The 23,307-nt window shown below is 35.4% G+C and overlaps 1 protein-coding gene across 1 annotated transcript in view; it reads left to right on the top strand.

Moving 5' to 3' along the window:
- LOC113039054 (CBP80/20-dependent translation initiation factor-like) overlaps positions 1 to 23,307 on the top strand; it is a 60,391-nt gene that overhangs the window by 13,907 nt on the left and 23,177 nt on the right. The window contains exons 4-9 of the mRNA XM_026196926.1: positions 583 to 699; positions 780 to 850; positions 2,023 to 2,127; positions 2,831 to 2,906; position 4,547; positions 17,717 to 17,792. Coding sequence (XP_026052711.1) covers positions 583 to 699; positions 780 to 850; positions 2,023 to 2,127; positions 2,831 to 2,906; position 4,547; positions 17,717 to 17,792 — 446 coding nt within the window. The remainder of the gene's footprint in view (positions 1 to 582; positions 700 to 779; positions 851 to 2,022; positions 2,128 to 2,830; positions 2,907 to 4,546; positions 4,548 to 17,716; positions 17,793 to 23,307) is intronic.

Below are 23,307 nucleotides of genomic sequence, written 5' to 3'. Positions count from 1 at the left end.
TGTCATAAGGGGCACTATATAGTTAAAAATAAGAGATTTTTTATATCAAAAGTTAAGCATTTCCTGACAAACTTAGCATTTGCAACCAACTGAATGTCTTTGCATTCTTTGTGTTCAAGAAAGTGAGAGTGCAAAAATTTTGTGAATGAATGCAAAAGCAAATATATTACAATTTCCCTTCCCATGTCAGTTTTTTCCTCCGTGGGGACTCTTGTCTTATAGCGTGTGTGAGTGGGTTTCAAGTACTGTGTGTATATGAAATATTAAAGATGGCACATGTGAGAAGGTTGGATGCACTGTTGTATTGTGTGTGTGTGTGTGTGTGTGTGTGTGTGTGTGTGTGTGTGTGTGAGAGAGCGTTGTGAATGACACAGTGACAGTATTGTGTCTGAGGTCACGTGATGCGATGAGGTCACCGAACGTGTGTGTGTGATCATCTCACTGCTTTGCGTTTGACTGAACTGAAAACTCATTTGACCTACTCCATGTTGCATACATTGTTCTATCATTACATTAACATGAAAATAATCATCTTGAAAGTTTCCTGATCACTTTTTAAATGTATCCATGTTTAACCTCCAGCGTCTCTCTCAGGATGAGTGGGAGCACAGCAGTAATGGCAGCACCGGTTCTAGACCCAGTTCTGGTTCTAGATCGGGCAGCAGAGGACGAAACAACCAGTTCAGTGCCCCAGCGAAGGTGACATTATATGAATACATTAATATCATCTGGCTCATTTTTTTCAATGTTTTTAAATCTTCACGATGTGTGTGTTGTAGAATGGAAACAGAGACTGTTCTTTCGATGTTCTGGGGACGGACATTTGGGCTGCAAACCTGGACAGTCATGGGTGAGATTCACACTCATACTTTTAATACATCTAGCCATTAAATAAGGACATGTAATAGTAGGGCTGCATGATTCATTGAAATGAAACCAAACTCGTGATTTTCATTTACTTCTTTGTTCAGTGAATCATGTAAAACAGTCTGTTGAGTGTCTGTGTGTCCATATTTTCATCTGCTCTGGTTCTGCTTGAGCTTTGCAGTGCTGCTGACTCACAGTCTAATTTAAACCTCATCACCGGCTAAATTTAATTAATGAGGCCGTCACCTTCAGTCCTCGGACACACACACACACACACACACACACACACTAGAGGCTAGTTCTTCTTATATTAGATTTGAGCTGTGTGTAAACATCTGTGTTAACATCAAATCAAAACTGACCAAAAGTTTGAGATTTTGTTTTTGAAAGAAGTCTCTTCTGCTCACCAAGGCTGCATTTGATTTAAAAAAAAAAATACAGGAAAAGCAGTAATATTGTAAAATGTTACTGTATTTAAAAATAACCGTTTCATTTATTGCTGTGATTAAGGCTGAAGTGTCACATGCTCCTTTAGAAATCATCCTAATATGATGATTTGCTGCTCGAAAAACATTATGATTATCAACAATACTTCATATATTTGTGTGAAACTGTTACACCTTTTAGGCTACTTTGATGAATAGAAAGCATTGACTTGAAATAGAAATCTTTTGCAATATTATAAATGTCTTCAACGCCACTTTTCAGCAATTGAATGCATCCTTGACAAATAAAAGTATTAATATCTTTAGCAAAAATACATACCGAGTGCAAACTTTTGAACATCAGTGTACATTCTATATTTCATAAGCTGTGGTTTAGTATATTTTTCTCGAGTTTGCAGGTTGCAAACGCTTTCATTTAGAGTTACACCACTATCATATTACCTTTCAAAACAAGCTCTGAGGTTGTCTTGACCTATTCAGCGTATTTTAAGAAGAAAAAGAAAAGGTGCCTGAGCTAATTAGCATCTTTATAGCGTTTCAGCTGATTAGCAGAGTTTTACAGCCCGGATCAGGGAGAAATGGAGGCTTACAATGAGCTTGATGCATGTGTATAAATATACAAATATGTGTAATACTTGAGGACCTTAGTTAAGTGTAAATAAATATACAGCAGTTAAGGATTTCCGTTGACTGTGTTCTGTGTTCACAGAGGTGCTACGTGGGACATGCAGCCGGAGAAACTGGATTTGTCACAGTTTCACAGGAGGCCATACAGAGGGACACCGAAACACCTGCCGCACATCGACCGAGAGGGGTGAGACAGACGATACCGTCAATAACACTGACCTCAGATCATCGGTCTGAATCACTTCACTCGAATGCACTCGAAAGTGGATTTATTTGCATGTAAATCTGCAGTGCAGGGAGTTTTGAGTGTTCAGGATGGGTGTGGCTGTGTGTTAATGTGGCCCTCGGCTCATTACTGCCCTCTACTGGATGAATGAGAGATGCACGACTGGATCAAATTTGCTAAATATTTCTAAGGCATCTAATTAAATGATCAAACTTTTGCTGAAAAACCTGTTGCACTCAATCTACTCCATGCCTTCTGTCAACTGATTGATAGTTTAGACCTTTAGCAAGTAAAAGGCCTTTTAATATAATTGTACAATTGTTTACAACTGGTTTTTCCTCCACGTTCACACTATATCATACTATATGAGCCATAAAAGCCTAATGGATCAAATATGACACCAAAAAAAAAAAAAAAACACATGCACAAAATATAAAATGTATATTTTTGTCTGAAAAAAAGAAAGAAAATATTTTATCACTATTATTTCATATGTCAGGCTTTACAGAGTTACATTTTACAGCCCGGTTTATTTAGTTAGTCAGTATGGAAACTCAAAAGCCCATCATTATACATAACAGCTTATTTGTTGTCGCTTATACGAGCCTGCAGACTCTTTGTCTGGCTGAACATTGTCAGTCATGTATTGTCTGTCTGTTCACAGGATGATAAAGGGCAAATTTGACGACGATGATGGTATTGACCTGGACAACATGGAGAAATTCCTGCCCAGCCTTCCGGTAAGAAACTATCTCAAGGTTTTACTCATCCTTCAGCTTTCTGGAGTCTGTCTGCGATCAGGAGAATAAAGATTTGAAGCAGAGATGTGTTCTGCTGTGTACCATCGGAGTGTTTAGAAGTGCGCCCTCTGCTGGAGAGATGCTGAAACATGTTTAAACTGATCCAACACTGACATCTAGTGGTGAAGTCATGATATGACAGTGTGTGGGATTTTACTGGATTGGCTCAGGCTCAGGAATGTGCTCTTAACACCGAGAATGGTATGAATTACGCCAGCCTTCTGAGTTAGAGTTAGTTTATCTGTCTAATCCAAGCTAAATTGAGTTTGTCTACAGTCCTCTTGTTCTGAGATGCATAATTAAGTGTTTGAATGCAGCTGTTCACAAACAGTATGTGAGATTATGAAGTTGCTACAGCAGTTTATTAATGTGCATTGATTACTAATTTTAAGGTGAATTTTGCTAATGAGTTTAGCTAGATACTAACATGCAAAGTAGTCATTACATTAGCCTGGAATTTAACGCTCATGTATTTATGAACTGCTGTAGCAACTTTAGCTTCAGATTCATGTCCATTTACCTACAGAAGGAGTCTAGAGAGAATGATGAAAAAAGGATATTTCAAAACAAAGAAATTATGATGTGCTGGCACTGTTGACCAGAGCTACTAAACCAAAAACTGGTGTTATCCAACAACTAAACTGCATCCAAAATAAAAATTTTGTTAACATAATAATAATATATGCATAATTACTGTGTATATTTTTAATGTTTATATAAATACACACAAACATGTATATATTTAAGAAAAGCATGCTGTTTAAATATTACATATATTTATCTGTACTATGAACATATACATGCCAAAATTTTCAATATATACTGTACACTGTATGTGTGTGTATTTATATATACAAAAATAAATAAAAACTTTTCTTTTGGATGTTATTAATCGTGATTAATTGTTTGATAGGACTATTAAAACCATTAAATATTAAACAAGAACTTATTTCACCTTGTTGGCAAGACAATATATATATATTTTTTTTAATTTTAGTCACTAACTTGATGTACCAAACTAAAATGAAAAGAATATGAAAAACTCTGTGGACATATATTTATAGAAAAAAAAAAAAGTAATATATATATATATATATATATATATATATATATATATATATATATATATATATATATATATATATATATATATATATATATATATATATGGAAATAGAAAAAAAAAAAAAAAAATATATATATATATATATATATATATATATATATATATATATATATATATATATATATATATATATATATATATATATATGAAAAAAGTGACAAAAACAAACAACAAAATTCAAAAACGTAAAATTAAATGAAGAAGACAATAGAATAAAAAATAAATAATTAAAGCTACAAAGATGGTAAAATAACAGCGCTGTTAGCGCCATCTACTGGTTTCATAATGCCATCACCAATCCACTGTAATGTAGCATAGGTTTCTTTTTTGTTCTTTCTACTGTGTCTGGCCACCGGTGAGTTCTTGGCTCCACCCAGCAGGATGTTGTTAGCGTGGCAGCGGCGGGTCAGAAGGTCATCTGTGGGCAGCGTCTGGACGCGGTGATGGCAGACAGGGTGGACTGTGTGTGATGCCAGCCATTGTTCTTACTCAAGTGATCTGTTGTCTTTCCCCTTGTTCTCTGTCATTTTAAGTGTGTCTGTTTATTTAAACACTTTAAAGGTGAACGTGCAGATTGTTGGATGTTAAAATGAACACTTTTTCTTTTTTTTTTGGGTTCAGAACATTGAAAAAAATGATAGCTGAGTAAAAATCTATAGAGGTACATGGAGAACCATAGCATATATAATTTCTGTTTCTATTCTCTCCAAAAGCAAAAGAAAAAAATTCACAATGCAAAAAAAAGAGGAAAAATTACATAAGGTGTTGGGAGAGACAATGATTCGAAAGTTCTCTTTTGCTCACCAAGGCAGCATTTATTTGATCACAAATACAGTAAATATAGTATTAACATATTTTGAAAAGTAATTTCTTCTTTGCAAAGATGCACAGCTGTATTTTCAGCATCATTCCTCCAGTCTTCAGTGTCACATGATCTTCAGAAATCACTCTAATATGATGATTTGCTGCTCGAGAAACATTTCTGATTTTGTGGAATCTGTGATGCATTTCATTTTTTAGGATACCTTGGTGAATCATAAGTTCTAAAGAACAGTTTTTCTTTTAAATAGAATTATTTTGCATCAAATTCTTTTGATAAATTTAATGCAATAAAAATATTAATTTATTTTAAAATATAATGCATGTACATTACATGTAAAAAAACAACAACAAAAAAAAACTAGATTTATGATGATATTAACTGTGGTTATTTAATTGTGGAGTATTAATTATACTCACATTGGAAAGTTTCCAGACAACACTGTGAGGTCAGCCAATCACAGTGGAGCTCATTTGAATACTAGACTGACAGGTGTTTATAATGAGCTTGAGCTGAAGAATCTCCAGTCAGAGTTGTGTGAAATAATTGTTGGCATGAATAATTTATTTTAGTTGCACACACACACACACACACACATAGTCTACATATCTAATCCAAGACCTCATTGAGCACTAAAGTGTGTGTGTGTGTGTGTGTGTCAGGTTAGACATTTTTGTAGCTGTTTTGTTTGTCACCTGATACACAATATCCTGCCAGATTCACATGCCCTATGGCACACACACACACACACACAATCTAAGTGTTTGGCTGGTGTGTTTATATTGTGTGCTGTTGTTCTGTGTGTGTGTGTGTGTGTGTGTGTGTGTGTGTGTGTGTGTGTGTTGTCTGATTCAGTGTAAGCGGATGTTTCTGTGCACTGTAAACTTTTATTGTCTTTAATACAGAGCAGAAGGAAGTGATACAACGTGTGTGTGTGTGTGTGTGTGTGTGTGTGTGTGTTTCATCACGTTCACTCTTCCCATTATTCCCACAAAATAGGTTTCGTTTCCAATAAGGTCAGAGTCAGTCTGTCTGTTTCCGTCTTGGAGGTGTGTGTGTGTGTGTGTGTTTGACCCTGAAGTTAAATTGGTAACACTTTACAGTAAAATTAGCATTAGTTAATGCATTTAATTAATATATATATATATATATATATATATATATATATATGTATATATATATATATATATATATATATTAGGGGTGTAACGGTTCACAAAATTCACGGTTCGGTTCGATACGATACACTGATGTCACGGTTCGGTTCGGTTCGGTTCGGTTCGATACGTTTTAGATACAGCAAAATGTAAAAAACATCTCAACTTTTCAGAATGCCGCAAGCGCACCGCGGGTCATGTGACAAGAACCAACCAATCAGCTTCATCCTTTCCCGTAACAACGTTGAGAGCTCAGCCAAGATGAAGGATCAGCTGATCATAGTTGTATATGGATTGCAATTTTGAAATAAATTTAGTAGCAGCGCTACTGCAAGCGATTTTTAGAGCTGCAAATCCATTTATCCTTCGCTGAAATTTCCGCGTCTCATGGAGAGAGCACGTCATTGTTGCTTAGCAAAGACAGACGCCTCATGAGCGCTTCTGCCCGAGCGCTTTGGAAAGGAGGAGAAAGACGCGCTTAGCGTTTTCCACGCGTTTTTAGGAGCGATATGTGAACGGCCCCTAAGGCGCTCGCTCACTCAGCACGCGCTGAAGGCTCGTTGCAAAATGTCGAATGCCTTTAACAGACCAGAAATATAAGATCCTAAAATAACCAACAGGTCTGGTGTTTGGGTTGGATTCCCTGTAAGCTATAGTTTCTAAATGCTGCAGGGATAGTTTGCTGCGTGCATGTTTCTCCTTTTTTTCGTCTTTTCCCAGATAGTACTGACGCATATATCCCAGATATTCCCGCTGGTGTTTTTTTTTCTTTTTTTTTGTATTCCCGCTGGTGTACCCTGTCATGTTGCAGATGCGACATACCGTTGTTTTTTTATCCACCACTCTCTTGCCATCACCATTATAGCTTAAAGGGAATCCAAAGTGCACCCAAACACCAGACCTGTTGGTTATTGGGGGATCTTCTCATTTCTAGTCTGTTAAATGCATTGGCTATTTTGCAACGAGCCTTCAGCGCGTACTGAGTGAGCGAGCGCCTGCTGAGTAGCCTAACATAAACATATAAGATGGTGTTTTTTTCTTCTTCGGGAGTGTCAGGGGCGTTGCCTGTTACGTTGTTTGGGTTATTGGGCTACCTTGTTGAACGCATATCATTATATTTCTCTCTCTCTCTTTTTTTTTTTTTTCAAATATAATTAATTACTCCAACGAACCGTTCGGTACATAATGCGTACCGCGTACCGAACCGAAAGCGTCGTACCGAACGGTTCAATACGAATACGCGTATCGTTACACCCCTAATATATATATATATATATAATATATAATATATATAATCAGCATTTACTTATCTTCATTAATGTTATCTTTATAATCTTTGTCAACATATTAACTGATAATGATGTACTTTTTTTCATTAACATATTGAAATTATTAATTAAATTAATTAATTAATTAAATTTTGTATTTGTGATAGTCTTTAATGTCTATAATTGATGTAATCATTCTGGAGATCAATAGCTGTAACTCACCTAAATAGATTAAATGTATGTGTTTGTATGCAAGTATGTATTTATACTTTTTGATTTTAAAAAGTCGTTAGTTAATGCTGAGATTAACATTATGAGTAATAAATGCTGTAGACGTTTGTTCATGTTTTTTTTTTACCCTGTTAACTAAACTTACTAAACTTAGTGGTAACGCTTTACTTAAAGCCTTATATATAATGCATTATGAAAGTAATTTTAATGCATTAATTGTGCCTTGTAATGCACATTTTAATGCATTGTATGATGAAGTATAATGCATTAAAACACATGAAAAACAAACCTTTATATGTAATGCATGTTAACTAACAATTATTTATGAAAATATATCATGCTTCACAACTTTCTTTACTAATTATTTTATAATGCATTATACATTAAGCCTTTCAGTAGAGTGTCGTTTTGATAACGGTCTAAAATTATTCATAAAGCAGTAAATCTGATTCTTTTTTAGAAGTTGTGTAATAGTCATTATATTTTTATCTAAAAATAACAAAAAATCAGTAGCATGACCTCATTTAAATAGATCAAAAGTGTGTGTGTGTGTGTGTATTTTGGGTGAAAACACTGATTTCATATTTTTTGCGTCATATGTTTTGACTCATTCATATGCATCTCTATAGTGTGTGTGTGTGTGTGTGTGTGTGTGTGTGCGTCTGCGATGGCTCAGATATTGTAGACGTGTCTAGTTACTGCAGAACAAAAGGCCTCCAGCGGCCAGACACTGAGCGCTCGCTCCCCTGAGCTACGTGCGGCCCGACAGGAGCGGAGAGACCCCGGCAGATCTGACACACAACAATGAGGAGGTCAGACACCCCTCCCTTTCCTGTGATTGTCAGTCACACACAGCTCCTACCTGCTCGCTCTGTCGTAACGCGGGAATGAAGAGGTCAGTGAGGGAATCTTGGATGCGGATTCATCTGTTGGGAGTTGAGGAATTTGTGGGCGGATGCTTGTTGGCCGATTCAAGCGACTGTATGACGTGTCTTGTTACGAAACCCCACCGCTTTAGAGATAAAATACATCTATTTTAAAGTGCATGTGAGAGAGATATACAGTGTCTTATTAGGGCATCACTAGCACTGCTACTCATAGTGAGAGGTTGTGCTTCAGTCATGTGTCTTGTTGTTTATTTACTGAGCATAGCAACTCCCAAAATAATAGAAGTGTTTTAGAAATCTTGGTAACACTTTATAATAACTGCACACTATTAATCATTAATTAAGCATTAGTAAACAGGTAATTCATAATTTATAAAGCATTAATAGACAGTAATAATCAGTTTATAAATACAGATATAAATGCTTTATTCTTGATTTAAAAGCATATCTATAATGTGTAATTTCATACTTTATTCATGATCAATTTATCATTTCTCAATGAAGTATAGCATTATTTACAAACCAGTTATTTAGGAGTTGCCAGTGATTCATAAGATCACAAGAAATGTAGTAAATTCAGGTAGTTATAAAGCATTTAGTAGTGTTCAGTTAACCATTTATGTGAGCTCATCTAAAGTGAGGACTAGTTATGCCTTGTAAAGCATTTATAAAGGATATTTAAAGGCTCAGTTATCTTCTAAACAAAGACGGAAACAAACACCACACAGTGATACAGAACATAGAAATATTAACAGCCTTTAAATCTCATTTGTAAAAGCTTTACAAGGCATAAATAGTCCTCAATTTAGATGAGCTCACAAAAATAGTTAACTAACAACTACCTGAATTAACCCTGAATTACAGTAGAAATACATGTTAATAAACCATTTATTAACACTATAAGTAACTACTATATGTCTGAATAAAAAGATGTATGAATGCACATTTAAATAGTTTATTAATCATTTACTTACAATTTCTAAGTGATCTTATGAACCACTGACAACTCCTTAATAACTGGTGTGTAAATAATGCTATACTTAATTTAGAAATGATAAATTGATCATTAATTAAAACAATTATTAAATACATAATAGATATACCTTTGAATCAGGTATAAATCATTTATATCTGTATTTATAAACTGCTTATAAATGTCTATTAATGATCTATAAATGATGAATTAACTGTTTGCTAATGCTTAACTAATGATTAATAGCATGTTGTTATTATAAAGTGTTACCGAAATCTGTGTAGAATTGCTATGATCCGGGAATCTGAAAATGCAGTGATGTAGTTTTGTTTGCTAGTTGAGGAGTGTGTTTGAGTGTGAGATCATGCGCTGACTCTTTACCTAATTGGGCCTGAGAGAGCCATGATGTCTATCCCATCATAAACGCTCAGACTCGATCCCGCGTCACCCGGCAACCAGACCAACACACTCTCTGCAGACGTGTCCAAAGGAACGTAAAGCTCAGGCTGCTGTAAACAACACACGGGTCACTGCTGAACACACTTCATACACCGAGAGACAGTCTTCATCTCAGGAGCTAAAGAATCCAGACTGAAATTACACAAGAATAGCCTTGGATTCTGCAGGAGCCTTTGTTTCAGTGGTCAATCATTTTTCTCCAGGTGTCCAGAACCTGGAAACATCAGGGAATGTTAAAACTCTGTTTCCCAGGCCTGTGATAGTCATGGGGATTGAAGGGGTCATATGATGCGATTTCAAGTTTTTCTTTCTCTTTGGAGTGTTACAAGCTGTTCATGGATTTATAAGATCCGTGACGTTGAAAAGACGAAGTCTCAAACCCAAAGAGATATTTTTTATAATAGTTAAGACTAGTCCACGGCCTCCTAAAACATTTCATTTAAACACGCCCCCACATGTCTACATCACTGTGTTGTAGGGCTGCACGATGTGCCGTTAAAGCATCGATATCGCAATGTACGAATCCACGATAGTCACATCGCAGGATGTGCGATGTAGGCTGTCGTAGTTGATCCGTTATTCATTAACTATACGGGCCAGCTGCTCCCCGGCCCTTGAAGAATGTGATTCGCGGATTAATTGCACAGCTTAACCATCATAGAGTGAAAGTTTATCATTGACAGGACTGAAAACCACATGCAAGTTTAACAGGGCAGAGAGAGAGAGAGGCAGAGAGAGCGCGCGCGAGAGAGACAGAGAGAGCCGTCTTCAAACAACACGAGCGCTGTCTTGCTCTCTCTCCCTCGCGCATATTAATCAATTGACACGATGGTGTTGATGTTTAAATCATTTAAAATGAGAATGTAAGTGTGCTCACCCCATTTTTGTTTGTAAGAAAAAATATCACAATATATATCGCAGAAAAATAAAATATCGTAATGTCATTTTTTCCCAATATCGTTCAGCCCTACTGTGTTGGAAGATTTGCATAACACCTCCCAAATATTTACGCAAATAAAGAAGGGGTATCATTTATTCTCGCTGTAGTATTGTTGACAACACCGCAATGTTGTGGAGATGCTGTGTGTTTCCAAATATTGTAAGGGGCATAACATTTCCGTTAAACGCTTGAGGTATTCGGCCAATCAAAACCACTGGATAGCTGACCAATCAGACCACACCTTTTTTTTTAGCTTTGTAAACTTCGATGTGTTTCAGAAAAGCGGGGCACAGAGGAGCAACAATAATGTACGGGATGCGGAAATAATGTAGAGTATGTTTTTGAACCCCTTAAACACACAAACTACGCAAAATAATGTTATTTTTTGCATTGTCATATGACCCCTTTAATCATTTTCCTAGTCATGCTCATCGCAAAACTAGAAATTGCAGTTTGTGAGTGTAACAACTATAAAATGATTCTTCCCGATGCTTATCCAGTAACTGTGTTAGTATTTATATACCTGTACTATTATAGTATTTATTATTAATTGTCTTTGCTACTAACGGAAATATACTACGTTTAGGGTTTTTATCTGGTACTTATATTTTATGTGAATTCATCTATATTTCAATTAACAAAAACTATATCTTATTATATCTTATTAGTTTAAGTTGAACGGCTGAAAAAAAGTCATGGAAATTCATTGGTCTAAAGGTGTGGGAACCCTGATTCTCAGTCCCTATTTCTCTTTGGAAATCTTTAGTGTGTGTGTGTGTGTGTGTGTGTGTGTGTGCAGTTGCTTCGATTGGAAGGCGTCCAGTCTCATGGTCGCATGCCAAGTGTTGGCTCTTTGACTGATGGTTCATTGTCTTCCTCATTCCACCCGCTAGCAGCGCAGGAATTCCTGTGTCACTTTCCCTCTTGGAATTCCGCCTCATCATCCGGAATGTCGTGACACAGACTCATGAACAGGAAAAGGGTCACGTTAATACCAGAGGTGACGGCTTCAGTCATCCTGCAATAGTCAGGCTAACAAAGAGCTTTCTCTGTCCGGTGGACGCTAAGTTTAGAAGCACAGATCTCACACGGGACGCTCTGGCTTTGTTCAAACAGCCTGAAAATATCTGATTTTTTTTCTTTGTTGTTTTTTTTTTTTTTTGGTGTATCCGCATTGCATGTTGTCTGAAAAGCAAAATAAAAGCATGAAATTTGTTTCCGTTTTACCAAATCAGAGTTGTTCATCCAACCTTCAGAAATCATCTGGATACTTCAGCTAAACACAGAAACATGATTAAATATGTAAAACACTTTTTTCAAGGAATTGTTGGGAAGCAGCCTTTTGAATTATTTATAGATGTTTCCAGCTTATTTCCATGATAAATATAATTTATATATAAACAGACATACACAAACAATTATGTTGAGAAAAAAAAGACATTTATATATTATACATGTTTTTATCTTATTTTTAAATGATTACATTAAACCTTAATATAAAGTTAAACCTTAATTTAAATTCTTTAATCATTTATACATATATATATATATATATATGTATAGAGAGAGAGAGAGAGAGAGAGATAAATTATTGCTATATATTAATTATATAATATAATTAAATACTAAGTGGGCTTAAGAAACCCACTTTTCTAGAAATGATCTGAAATCAGCGGTTTGAATTCTTTCCAGATGTCTGGGTTTTAAAGCTGATGGAGTGTCTAACTGAAGACCTGTAGTCTCTCTGGCTAATCTTTCTGAAATGAGTTCTGCTCGTACTGTTTAAATCAGTCTCTCTGTCACGGTTCGTCAGTGTCCTGTGACGGGAGACGTCCTCGCTCACTTCAGGTTAATGCCCGCTTTCATGATCCACGGCGTCTGAATCCCATAATTCTCTAATATCATCTAGTGCAGGGAAAGTTGATGTTGTTTCGGGTGGTTTTATTGGCCCGAGTGAATGTTGAGCTCAGATTCTGTGGGTAGATCTTGTTAGCGGTGATGGTTGTGATGATTTCAGGACTGATGTCAAGTGTAATCCTACCTCCTTGACAAATCTAAACTCTCTTGCACCCTTAAACAACTTCCCCTGGATAGAAGATAGAGGGCCCTATTTTAACGATCTAAACGCAAAGTGTAAAGGGCACGGCACAGGTGCACTCAGGGCATGTCCAAATCCACTTTTTGCCCGGATGCATGGTCTAAACAGGTTGTCGCTATTCTCTTAATGAGTAATGGGTGTTTTTTGGGCGTAACGTGCAATAAACCAATCAGAGACTCATCTTCCATTCCCTTTAAGAGCCAGTTGCACTCGTGCCATGACGGATTTGCTATTACGCAGATACGCACGACACGAATTTGGCAAGTGCTAGAACAGAACGTGTCTCAGAGATGAAATGGAGCTGCTCGTGTGCAAGCAAATATATTATGATACATGTGATGACTATCCATTATGACATGCAGGCATATATATATATATATATATATATATATATATATATATATATATATATATATATATATATATATATATATATATATATATATATATATATATATATATATATATATATATATATATCCTTTAAATGTTTTTTATTTGACATGTTTGTGTGCTGCTGTGCGTCCCTATGTTTAATAAGCAGAATGTACGCTCTTGAATGTACAAAGAAAAAACATTGCGCCATAGACCATTTGTTAATTAAACGACGTGGCGTTGGATGGGAAAATGCAGAAAGTCAAGTAAAACACACCTTTTACGTGTCTTTTTTCTCACATCACATTTAAAAACAGTACCCCTGGGCAAAATAAACATGTCTTTATTTTTTGTCTTTTTAAAACCCTTTTTAGCAATCCAACAAATTTGGCTATAAATATATAATTACTTTGTATCAAAATACACATTTATAATATAAATTATGTGAATAAAAACTATGGACATATAAATAAATATATAGATAATACATATACAAAGGACACACACATATTATGCAAAAAAACCTTTGATTTTCAATGTGATATATATATATATATATAAATATAAATATATATAGAGAGAGAGAGAGAGAGAGGAAAATGTTAAATTATTTCAATATTTATAAAAAAAATTATTCTCAATTTATTGTTTAAATACAAATGTTGTTATTAATGTTATTTCTTTATTAAAGTTTTTATTAGATGTTATATTTTTGAGTATTTTTATATGATTTTAGTAAGTATGATTTAGCATTACATCATAAATCATATTATACATTATACACCTTGTCTAACTATAGTTACAAAATGCAATTAAATTGTGTTATGATGTGCATTATTGTAGCTTGTCTATCATGTTTGCTTTACATAATCATACTCAATCTTTGTACAATTTCTACAAATGCTCTCTGTTATACCTGTAATTCCCCATTTAAAATATTAAATGTTTTTTTATTTTATTTTATATCACACACCATAGAAAGATGTTGTTATATAGTCGATGTGAAATCCTGGATGTGGGTTTTTATCTGATATGTGGAGAGACATTTGCTTGACCCCATAACCTAGTCCTGGACTTCTCACCGTTACTTCATCATTACCTCACCCCTGTATCTCTGTGCAGACCAATCAGGTCTGAGTGGGAGGAGTCATCATTCCCCACTCTGTGAACATGGATTCTGTTGTGACCTTTGACCTCTGGAATGTGGCGGTATGCATAAGTTTCCTGCCGCGGGCGACTCCCCCGCCTTCCGGCCCTCCGCAGTCACGCATGCAACAGTCCTACAGCCCGGGGTCAAAGGTCATGCTCAGCGGGGACGAGCCGAGTGCAGATGTGTATCTATGTGTCACTGACTTTGATCCGCACAGGACATACACGCTTACTCGCATTGTTTCACTTTTAATAAAAACAATCAGCCCTTATTTCAAATAAACCGTGGGTCTCCTCCCTGCAGATTATTCATCACATTCCTTACGTCTCCAAAAAAAAACCTGATTTCCTTGTAATAGTTTACTTTTTTTGCACAGCAATCAGAATTGAGGACTTTAATCATGGCAAACGAAAACTGGTGCCTCGCTTTCCTCAGTTTCACGCTTGTGCAAATATTGACATATTTAGGCGCTTTGAAGTCTGAATGTGTTTGGTGTGGTTGCGATTATCATCTGGAGAACATTAAAGCGGAGACGTCCAACTTGTGACATCCTGCAGGATTGCAACAGTAGCTCCACACACACACACACACACACACAGAAGATGAATGGACACTTGAGGCCGTGCCTCTCTCACAAGGAAGTTCCTCATGAAGTTTAGAAACTCGTAGACTTGATGGATTCTGATGGGACCAAACCCAAAATTACAGTTTTATCTTCACAAGTCTTTCCGTTGTCTTTATGGCTGCTTTCACACCATCAGATGGATGCATTTTAGTTTTCCACAGACATCTGGCACACATCACATCCTTTTCTTGCATGTAAACAGCAAATTGATTATAAGATGAGACTTTTTGGCATCTGTGTATGCATACGGACATGTGACCCTTATCTAGTTGTCCTCTGAATGCAGGGGTTTTGGCACGAGAAACAATTGCAGGAATAATGTAAGGACTTAATTTTGGCCATCTGTATTTGATTGGATTGTAATCATCACAATACTGTATTGCAAATATATATTAATGCATTTGAATGAGTAAATTATTAAAATATCACTTAATATGAATGAGTATATTATAATATATATTAATAATAATATTTTGTGCAAAGTTTCCAAAGTGTTTTTCTATCTGTTGTCTGTAATTTTGTCAGTTTGAAAGTTTTAAAGAGAGTTTCTGGAAAAATGTGCATTATTTCTGGCTATTGTGACGTTTTTCGAATGCAGGAGAATTTAGAAATGTCAAGTTGTTTTTATGCAATGTCCTTTTCCCCTAATAATGTAATAATGTAAAAGAGAAAAACAGAGAGCAGAACATTCTTCAGACATTCACTGCTTGTTTCTGCAGAAGACACGGAGTCTCATACAGTTTTCTAACATCTCCGTTTTCTTTTTTATTTCTCACTTTAGTCTGAGCCAGTCGAGTGTGTGTATCCCTGCCAGATGTTTGACGTGGTGTTTTATCATCATGAATACATCCTGCGGTTGTGTTTTCTTAAGTTTCGGTTGTTTTTGTCATTTCTTGTAATAAATGTGATGGCTGGCGACTCTCAGTGTCCGGCTCTGGCAGGCTGTCTGTGTGGGGGGCGGGGTTAAGCTTTAGAAGCCCTCATTACCACGCCGGCGAGGAAAAGCAGCCAATTACACTAATCTCCCGCCACATCTGTGTCCAATCAGAGACAGCCAATCAGCATACAGTGGTTTTGGCTTCAGAGCCTCAGTAGGGTTAGAAAGAGAAACCCTGAGGACCGTGTGTGTGTGTGTGTGTGTGTGTGTAGATGCTGCCACCGCAGCTCAGAGCTCAAGAATGTTCCATTATGCTGTGAAATGGAAGGGTGTCAGAGTTTAGGGTTTTATTACCCATCATGCACCAGTACTTGTTTCCCAGATCCTGTCGATAAACCTTGGCGTTTTAACCTCCTGTAGTATCCAAGAGAGACTGAAAAGTTTTATCTGTAGTTTGTGGCGTGTTTGAAACACATGCACAAACACACACAGATACATTCACATCTTCATGATGTACTTTCACGTGAAACAGTATAATGAATGATGACAGTTGGGATTTGATTTGAACCATCTGCATTTGATTGAATTTGTAATCATTGCTTAATTGTTAAGTAAGTTTGACAATATTATCAAAAATGTCCAGTGATCAAATTTCTGTAATGCAAAATAGTGATACAACGCTACAAATACAACAAAAATGCATGCATAATGAAAATTAACTCAAAGATCTAAGAATTTTTCTCTCAGTTATTGTTGACAAATCTGTCTAAATAATCATGCTGTCTAATCAGATCTTGATATGTCACACCTGTGAGGTGAATGATTATCTCTACAAAAGGAGAAGTGCTCACTAACATGGATTTAGACAGATTTGTGAACAATATTTGAGAATAATAAACCTTTTGTGTACAGAGAAAAAGTCTTAGATCTTTTTCAGCTCTTGAAAAATGGGGGCAAAACAAAAGTGTTGTGTTTATCATTTTCTTCAGTGTATATGCATTTTAATATATATTAATATATACTTTCTGTAAATTATATTAACATTTGTATAATAGCTTACATTAAAATGTAATTATATTAATATAATAATTGATACAAAAAGATATGAAGAATATTATTAATTAATATTAAAATCATACAGACACATTTTTTTTAAGCGTGTGTGTATACTGTATATTTTTTAAATATTAAATCCTGGTTGTATTTGTTTTCCAAAATTAAATTTTTGTTGTAGAAGTTTTTTTATGCATTTTTTTTATTGAATTATATACTGTTATGCAAATCACCATTGAAAATAATGAGAATTAAAACAAAACATTACAGTAATGAGAGTATCTGAGGAAGTGCGCAATCATTATCATGAAAAAAAGTTTCAAAAATATTCTGTAATGAAAAATATTAATACAAAACAGTTACTTTTTTACAAATACAAAAAAGATGCATGCATACTTCCAGAAACAAAATCTAGTTTTATAAAATACATTTTTTGTTGTTGCTGCACAACATTTGTATTAAATTTTTTTATTTATTTATATAAAACATTAATGGAAATCACCATTGAAAAAATCCATCTGCATAATTATCATGAAAATAAAATAGTAAACATCTTGAAATAATACACTAACAAATGTTTTAAACATTGCATAATTTCTGCAAAATGTTATATTTATTTCCTGGTACTTTTATGAGGTTCACGCTTGTATACAAACTGTCCAGACTTTTTGTTTTGGCGTTTCTCGTGATATTTTCTCTTTCTTTCCGCAGGTTTTCCTCCTCTGCCTAATGAAGCTGAGATCGCACACACAAAAAAACTGTTTCGTCGCCGCAGGAATGACCGCCGGTGAGTCTGTGTTACTGTTACTGTAACTCTCCTCTAGTTGTTTAGCGCAAACATTGCACACAGAACGCTGACGTTAGACTCGTAAAGCAGAGAAAACAGCAGCTCACACTTTCCACACGTGTCAGACGGTTAATGCGGTGTGTAAAACGTAATACTCTGTCTCTGCATGTTCTTTACTCAGGATCTTCTCTTTTAATCCATTAAAGCACTTCCACTCTTTTTCTTTTACGTTTTGACTTCGACCTCATCGGAGAAGTTGTTGTAATTTGCAGTTGCTAAGAAACAGCAAAAAATCTAATATTTTGGTCTAAACTTGTGCGAAAGAAAAGGATTGAGAAAGAAAGCAACATCTTTGTGTTATTCAGGGTTTTGTTGATGTGAAGAAAGGCTCTGATGTCCTTGTGTGTGACTTCACTGGACGCTTCTCATGTGTGCTTTGTGATGCCGCCGGATTCGAGGATGTCTCGATCTCTGTAGAATTAAGGCAGTTCTGAATGGGAAAGATGGTCAAACACAGTATTAGTATGCTGTTCCTAATAGTGTGTATAAATATTAAAATGAATAAATATTAATATACAAATCTGGTGAAAGTAATGTAAAAATAGTAGCCTATCAATTATTGTTTTTCAAAAAATTTTAGTTATTTACTGTAAGATAAGGTTAAAAAGTACATTTTATGATGATTATTGATCTTAAATTTGAATATATTTGTTGTACCCCATTGATAAGTAGCTTAGCAACCACTCTAAACACCCTAGCAACCATATAGCAATGCAATAATACCTCTCAGAATGCCTTAGCAATTGCATAGCAACACCCACAGCATCCAGCATTGTGTTTGTGAGTTTTGCACTAGCAAACAGCACAAATAGCATACTGTGTCATTTTTAACATCTTACTTGGCTTTCAGACCACAGAATATGAGAATATGTCTGCTTTGACTGCAAAAGTTGGATGTAAGAGAAAAAACAATCTAGGGAATCATTTATCTGTGTGTGTGTGTGTGTGTGTGTGTGTGTGTGTGTGCATCACTACATACTATTCTCTTCCCACATCTCTCTCTCTCTCTCCCACTCCTCCAACAGAAGGCTTCTCAGCCTGTTATTGCTGCTGTTGGCCACCCACAATGCTTTGCTCCTGCCAGAGAGGACTCTGCGGTCGTGTTGTTTGTTGGCATCGCTTCTCTCAGTCTCTCTCTGTAGATTAGTTTGCACAATCTAAATCGAAACATCTTGGCAGTCACTTATGAACTGCTCGCTGACAGGAAAGCCTTTACTGATCAGATTCTGAAGATCACGTGACACTGAAGTCTGGAGTAATATGTTTACATAGGAAACAGTTATTTTATATTGTAATAATAATTCACATTTTGACTGTTTTCACAGTAATTTTGATTTAAATAAATGCAGCCTTTGTGAACAAGACACTTCTTTCAAAACCGTTATATATTATAAATCAAACTAACCACAAACTTTTTGCTTCTCGGGACTGTGTAGGCTTTTTTGGCATGCTTCAGTAGTTCAGAGCCTTTAAAGAAGCTCAATATCAGGTGAATTCACAGCTGATGACTCAAATCTACGTTCTGATGGACTGAAATAAACCCACACCGTTCATCCTCTGGATGAGGAGAGATGAGGACCTTCACAGTTGAAGAGAGAGGGACGATATGGGCACAAAAAGCATCAAGAGTTTTTCTTTGAGGATCCTTGGCATAGCACATGCTGCTCACAGAAAGTGTTTCATTATTGTTTCATATTTTGAAGAAACTTTCATCACCGAAACCATCATGTCTTTTCATATTTTTTGCAACATATCTTTGGTTTTCACAGCTTTACTTAGATGCCCTTAAACTCTGTGGCTCCATTTTTAAATTGTATTTATTTATTTATTTATTTTTTAAAGAAGGTTCTTTTATTTTGTCCCTAGTAGGTTTCATAATAGTCCTAATCATATATTCCTGCATTTTCCCACCTTTCCTCTCCACAACCATCCTGTCGTTTCTTATTTACTGCGATGTTTCATTGGTTTTTGCAGCGTAATGTATTTAGTACTCACCCTTAAATCCTGTAGCTCCTGTAAACTTTTACAACCTTTTTCTATTATTTTATTTATTAGCATTTTTGTTTTGTTTTTATTTTGCAGCATTTATTTTGTTTTGTAGCATTATGTAGATACCCTTAACTATGTATTATTATTAATTTATTTTGTTTTAGCTCCAATAGATTTCAGTAGATCTTTTTTAATAAATTAGCTCTCAGTAGATTTTTTTTAATAATCGTCCCAATCATTCACTCCTGCATTTTTGTGTTAGTTGAATCCGTTCCATCTCCTCCTTTTTTTCTTGTTCTTCCTGCTCTATTTAGTTCTCTCGTATCTTCTTGTTTTCCATCCCTGCTTGTTTCCACCCTCGCATCCACATTGTTCATGTGTCGTCTCCCTGTGGTACCCATAGTCGATTCGATCCGCCCCAGGACCAGCTGATGGTGCTGCTTTCAGCCGAGGGGAAGAGGCAAGTGTCCAGGGCAGTGTCTCAAAATGGGTCCAGTTCCCGAATCCTGTCCCCTTACTCTTGTTCTTCCACTTACAAGCTTTGCTCACGAAAACTGGACTTCTGAACTACTTATGGGATCCGAACCGCTCTTGGGATTCAAACTAACCACCTTCTGACTGGATCTGTGACCTTGAGGTCCTGTTTGCTTTATTCTACTTGCACAACATAAATCCTCTGTACAGTACTTTCTCATCCTCTTCTGCCTCTCGTCAGTTGAGTCATCATTAATCTGCAAACTATCTCCGTACAGTAAGTCCAGGACGGAAATCTAAATCCAAAGGCATTAAGGTGACGGGTCTGAGGGATTTTAATGAAGGTCATTAACCGCGTTCAGCTGCAGTGGTTGGAGAAGTTCTGGTCGAATAAAAGGTGTGCTAAACATTTTGTGTAAAAATTATGGATATTTTGATGGCCAAGATGATATATATATTAAACTTGTCGTACAAAACTGATTATTAAAAAGGCCAAATATTGTCCGATTTATCGGTTTTGGCAATATATCGGTTCACCACTATTAGACATACATGTATAAAATCTAACACTTAATTTAATGAATTCAAAGAAAAATGTATAGTCCATTACTGATTAAAAAAAAATTGCCAAATATCGGTCCATTTATAAGGTCTTGGTGATATATCGGTTTACCACTACTACATATTACCAAAAAAATACAGAAATGGAGGTTGATGTTACTTCAATCTTAAATGTTAGATATTTAACAGGGAAATGGAACGTATCATTCAATGCCAATATTTTAAAACATGGCAAATATCGGGTGATTTATCTGTGTTTATGATATATATGTCGGCAACTACTGGATATTACCAATAGATGTTGATGGTTCTAGAATATTCTGTAGATGAACATGCAGGAGAACTAGTGTGCTGTATGATTGAGAATTTGATGTACTATGGACTTTAATCAGTGTACTGTAAATGCCTTATTTAATTTGTCAAAACTCAGAAATACAGTCTGTTCAGTCATAACTTTCAAAGCCCAAGTTATTCCTCCTCTTGATCATTTTAGAAGGATGTGTTTTCAATTTGTTCGTTTGAGCCTATTTAAATGGACTACTGTCTTTTGTAAATGAAATCTTTTAGTTTGAATGAGCGATATACAACTTTATTCTGAGAATTTGTAGCTGTGTCAAAATAAAAGTCCCACTTTTGTCAAAATAAAGGTCAAACAGAAAAACATATCGTCCAATGTCGATAATTAAAAATTGGTTTTATTTTTAGAGTTTGTTGGTGTCAAAATAAAAGTCCCAATGCTGTCAAATAAAGGTTTGACACTTAACGGTTCAATGCAGAAATTAAAAAAAAAAACGCCAAATATCAGCTGATATTCAGTCTTGGCAATGTATTGTTCAACAACTTCTAGACATTACTTAAAAATACAGACATGGGGGTAATTGCTTCTAGAATATTCTATAGATTATCTGTTTTACATACTGTACATGGTGAAGAACTAGTGTTCTGTGATGGAGAAAATTGGCTTTTTTTATTCTATTCATTATGCCGTCATTCTCACATGACGAGTTTCACGTGTGTTATTTGTCTCCTTGAACATTTTAGAAGGATGTAGTTTGAATTTATGATCAGAAATATGAGATATCGTATGCGTTGTTCTTCTGTTCCTCAGTCTTATTTCTATTTGTGTTAATTTAAGTATGGTGTATTGTGAGCGAGATCTTTAAGTTGACCATGATGCAGGCGTGGAGTGTGAAGATTCCCGTTGATGACAGACCTGTCAGTCAGGGTTTATCTTGTGTAAAGCAAACACTTGATGTTAATGTTATGTAAGAGGTTTTCTCAGAGCTTTTTGTTGTATTGTGGTGTGTGTGAAGGAGGGAAGGGAAGGGTTGGGTGTGGACAACATTCAATCTGGCTCTCGAGCTGCTTATAAGTGTATTTCAGTGAGAGGTACACACACACACACACACTCACACACACACACACACACACACACAACACAGTGCACAACATGCATTTAAATTATTGAATGAGCACTATTCATATAAGCACTAAGATAAGTACAAATTTGAAACATAATGCATTCTGATGTTAGATGAAACACTATTGAAACACTATTTGTTTCCAACTTTTGTTTAATCTTTTTCAAAGTCAAAGGTTAATTTCTACATCTAGTTGAGATATTGATGGACTCTGTTAGCAGATGTCTAATTTTAAAATAATAGAAGTGCTTTGATTTTCTCAAAAACACATTCAAGGACATCATCATCTGCTCTCTATGTATATACAGTATATTAGTGTTATAACATTGTTTATAATATAAATAATTTTTTTAATTATAAAATAAAAATTTTAAATTAAAATTACATTTATTGTAAATGTAGATATATTTTTAAAGAAAGGGCTTTTATTCAGCAAGCATGCATTAAATTGATCCAAAGTAACATTTACAATGTATAACGTTACAAAATATTTCTATAAAAAAAATCAGTTCTTTTGAACTTTCTATTCATCTGATAATCCTGAAAAATCAAATGCATCATGGCTTCCACAGAAATATGAAGGAGATTAACTGTTTTCAACACGGATAATGATCAGAAATGTTTCTTGAGCAGCAGATGAGCATATTAGAATGATTTCTGAGGGATCATGTTGATGATTTGATCACAGGAATAAACTACTTTTAAAATATATTCAAATAAAACAAGTTATTTTCAATTGTAATAATATTTCAAAATCTTTACAGTGTCTTTAATCAAATAAATGCAGCTTTGGTGAGCAGACAAGACTTTTTCAAAGCATTTCAGACTTTTCAGTGATAGTCTACAGTATATATGTTGTTTCTGTATTTCTGGCACTGCTGGAATAGATACGTGAAGCATCTGTGTAAAACATGTTCCCTCAGAGCGACGTCAAGGGTTAACCTGCGTAAAGCCTGAAGAATGTGACGGTCAGCACCTCAACGTCTTATTTTCGATCTGTCATTCAGCAC

Source organism: Carassius auratus, chromosome 21 (genome assembly GCF_003368295.1).
Source record: "Carassius auratus strain Wakin chromosome 21, ASM336829v1, whole genome shotgun sequence".
NCBI lineage: Eukaryota > Metazoa > Chordata > Actinopteri > Cypriniformes > Cyprinidae > Carassius > Carassius auratus.
This window is presented reverse-complemented; position numbering and strand designations above follow the sequence as displayed.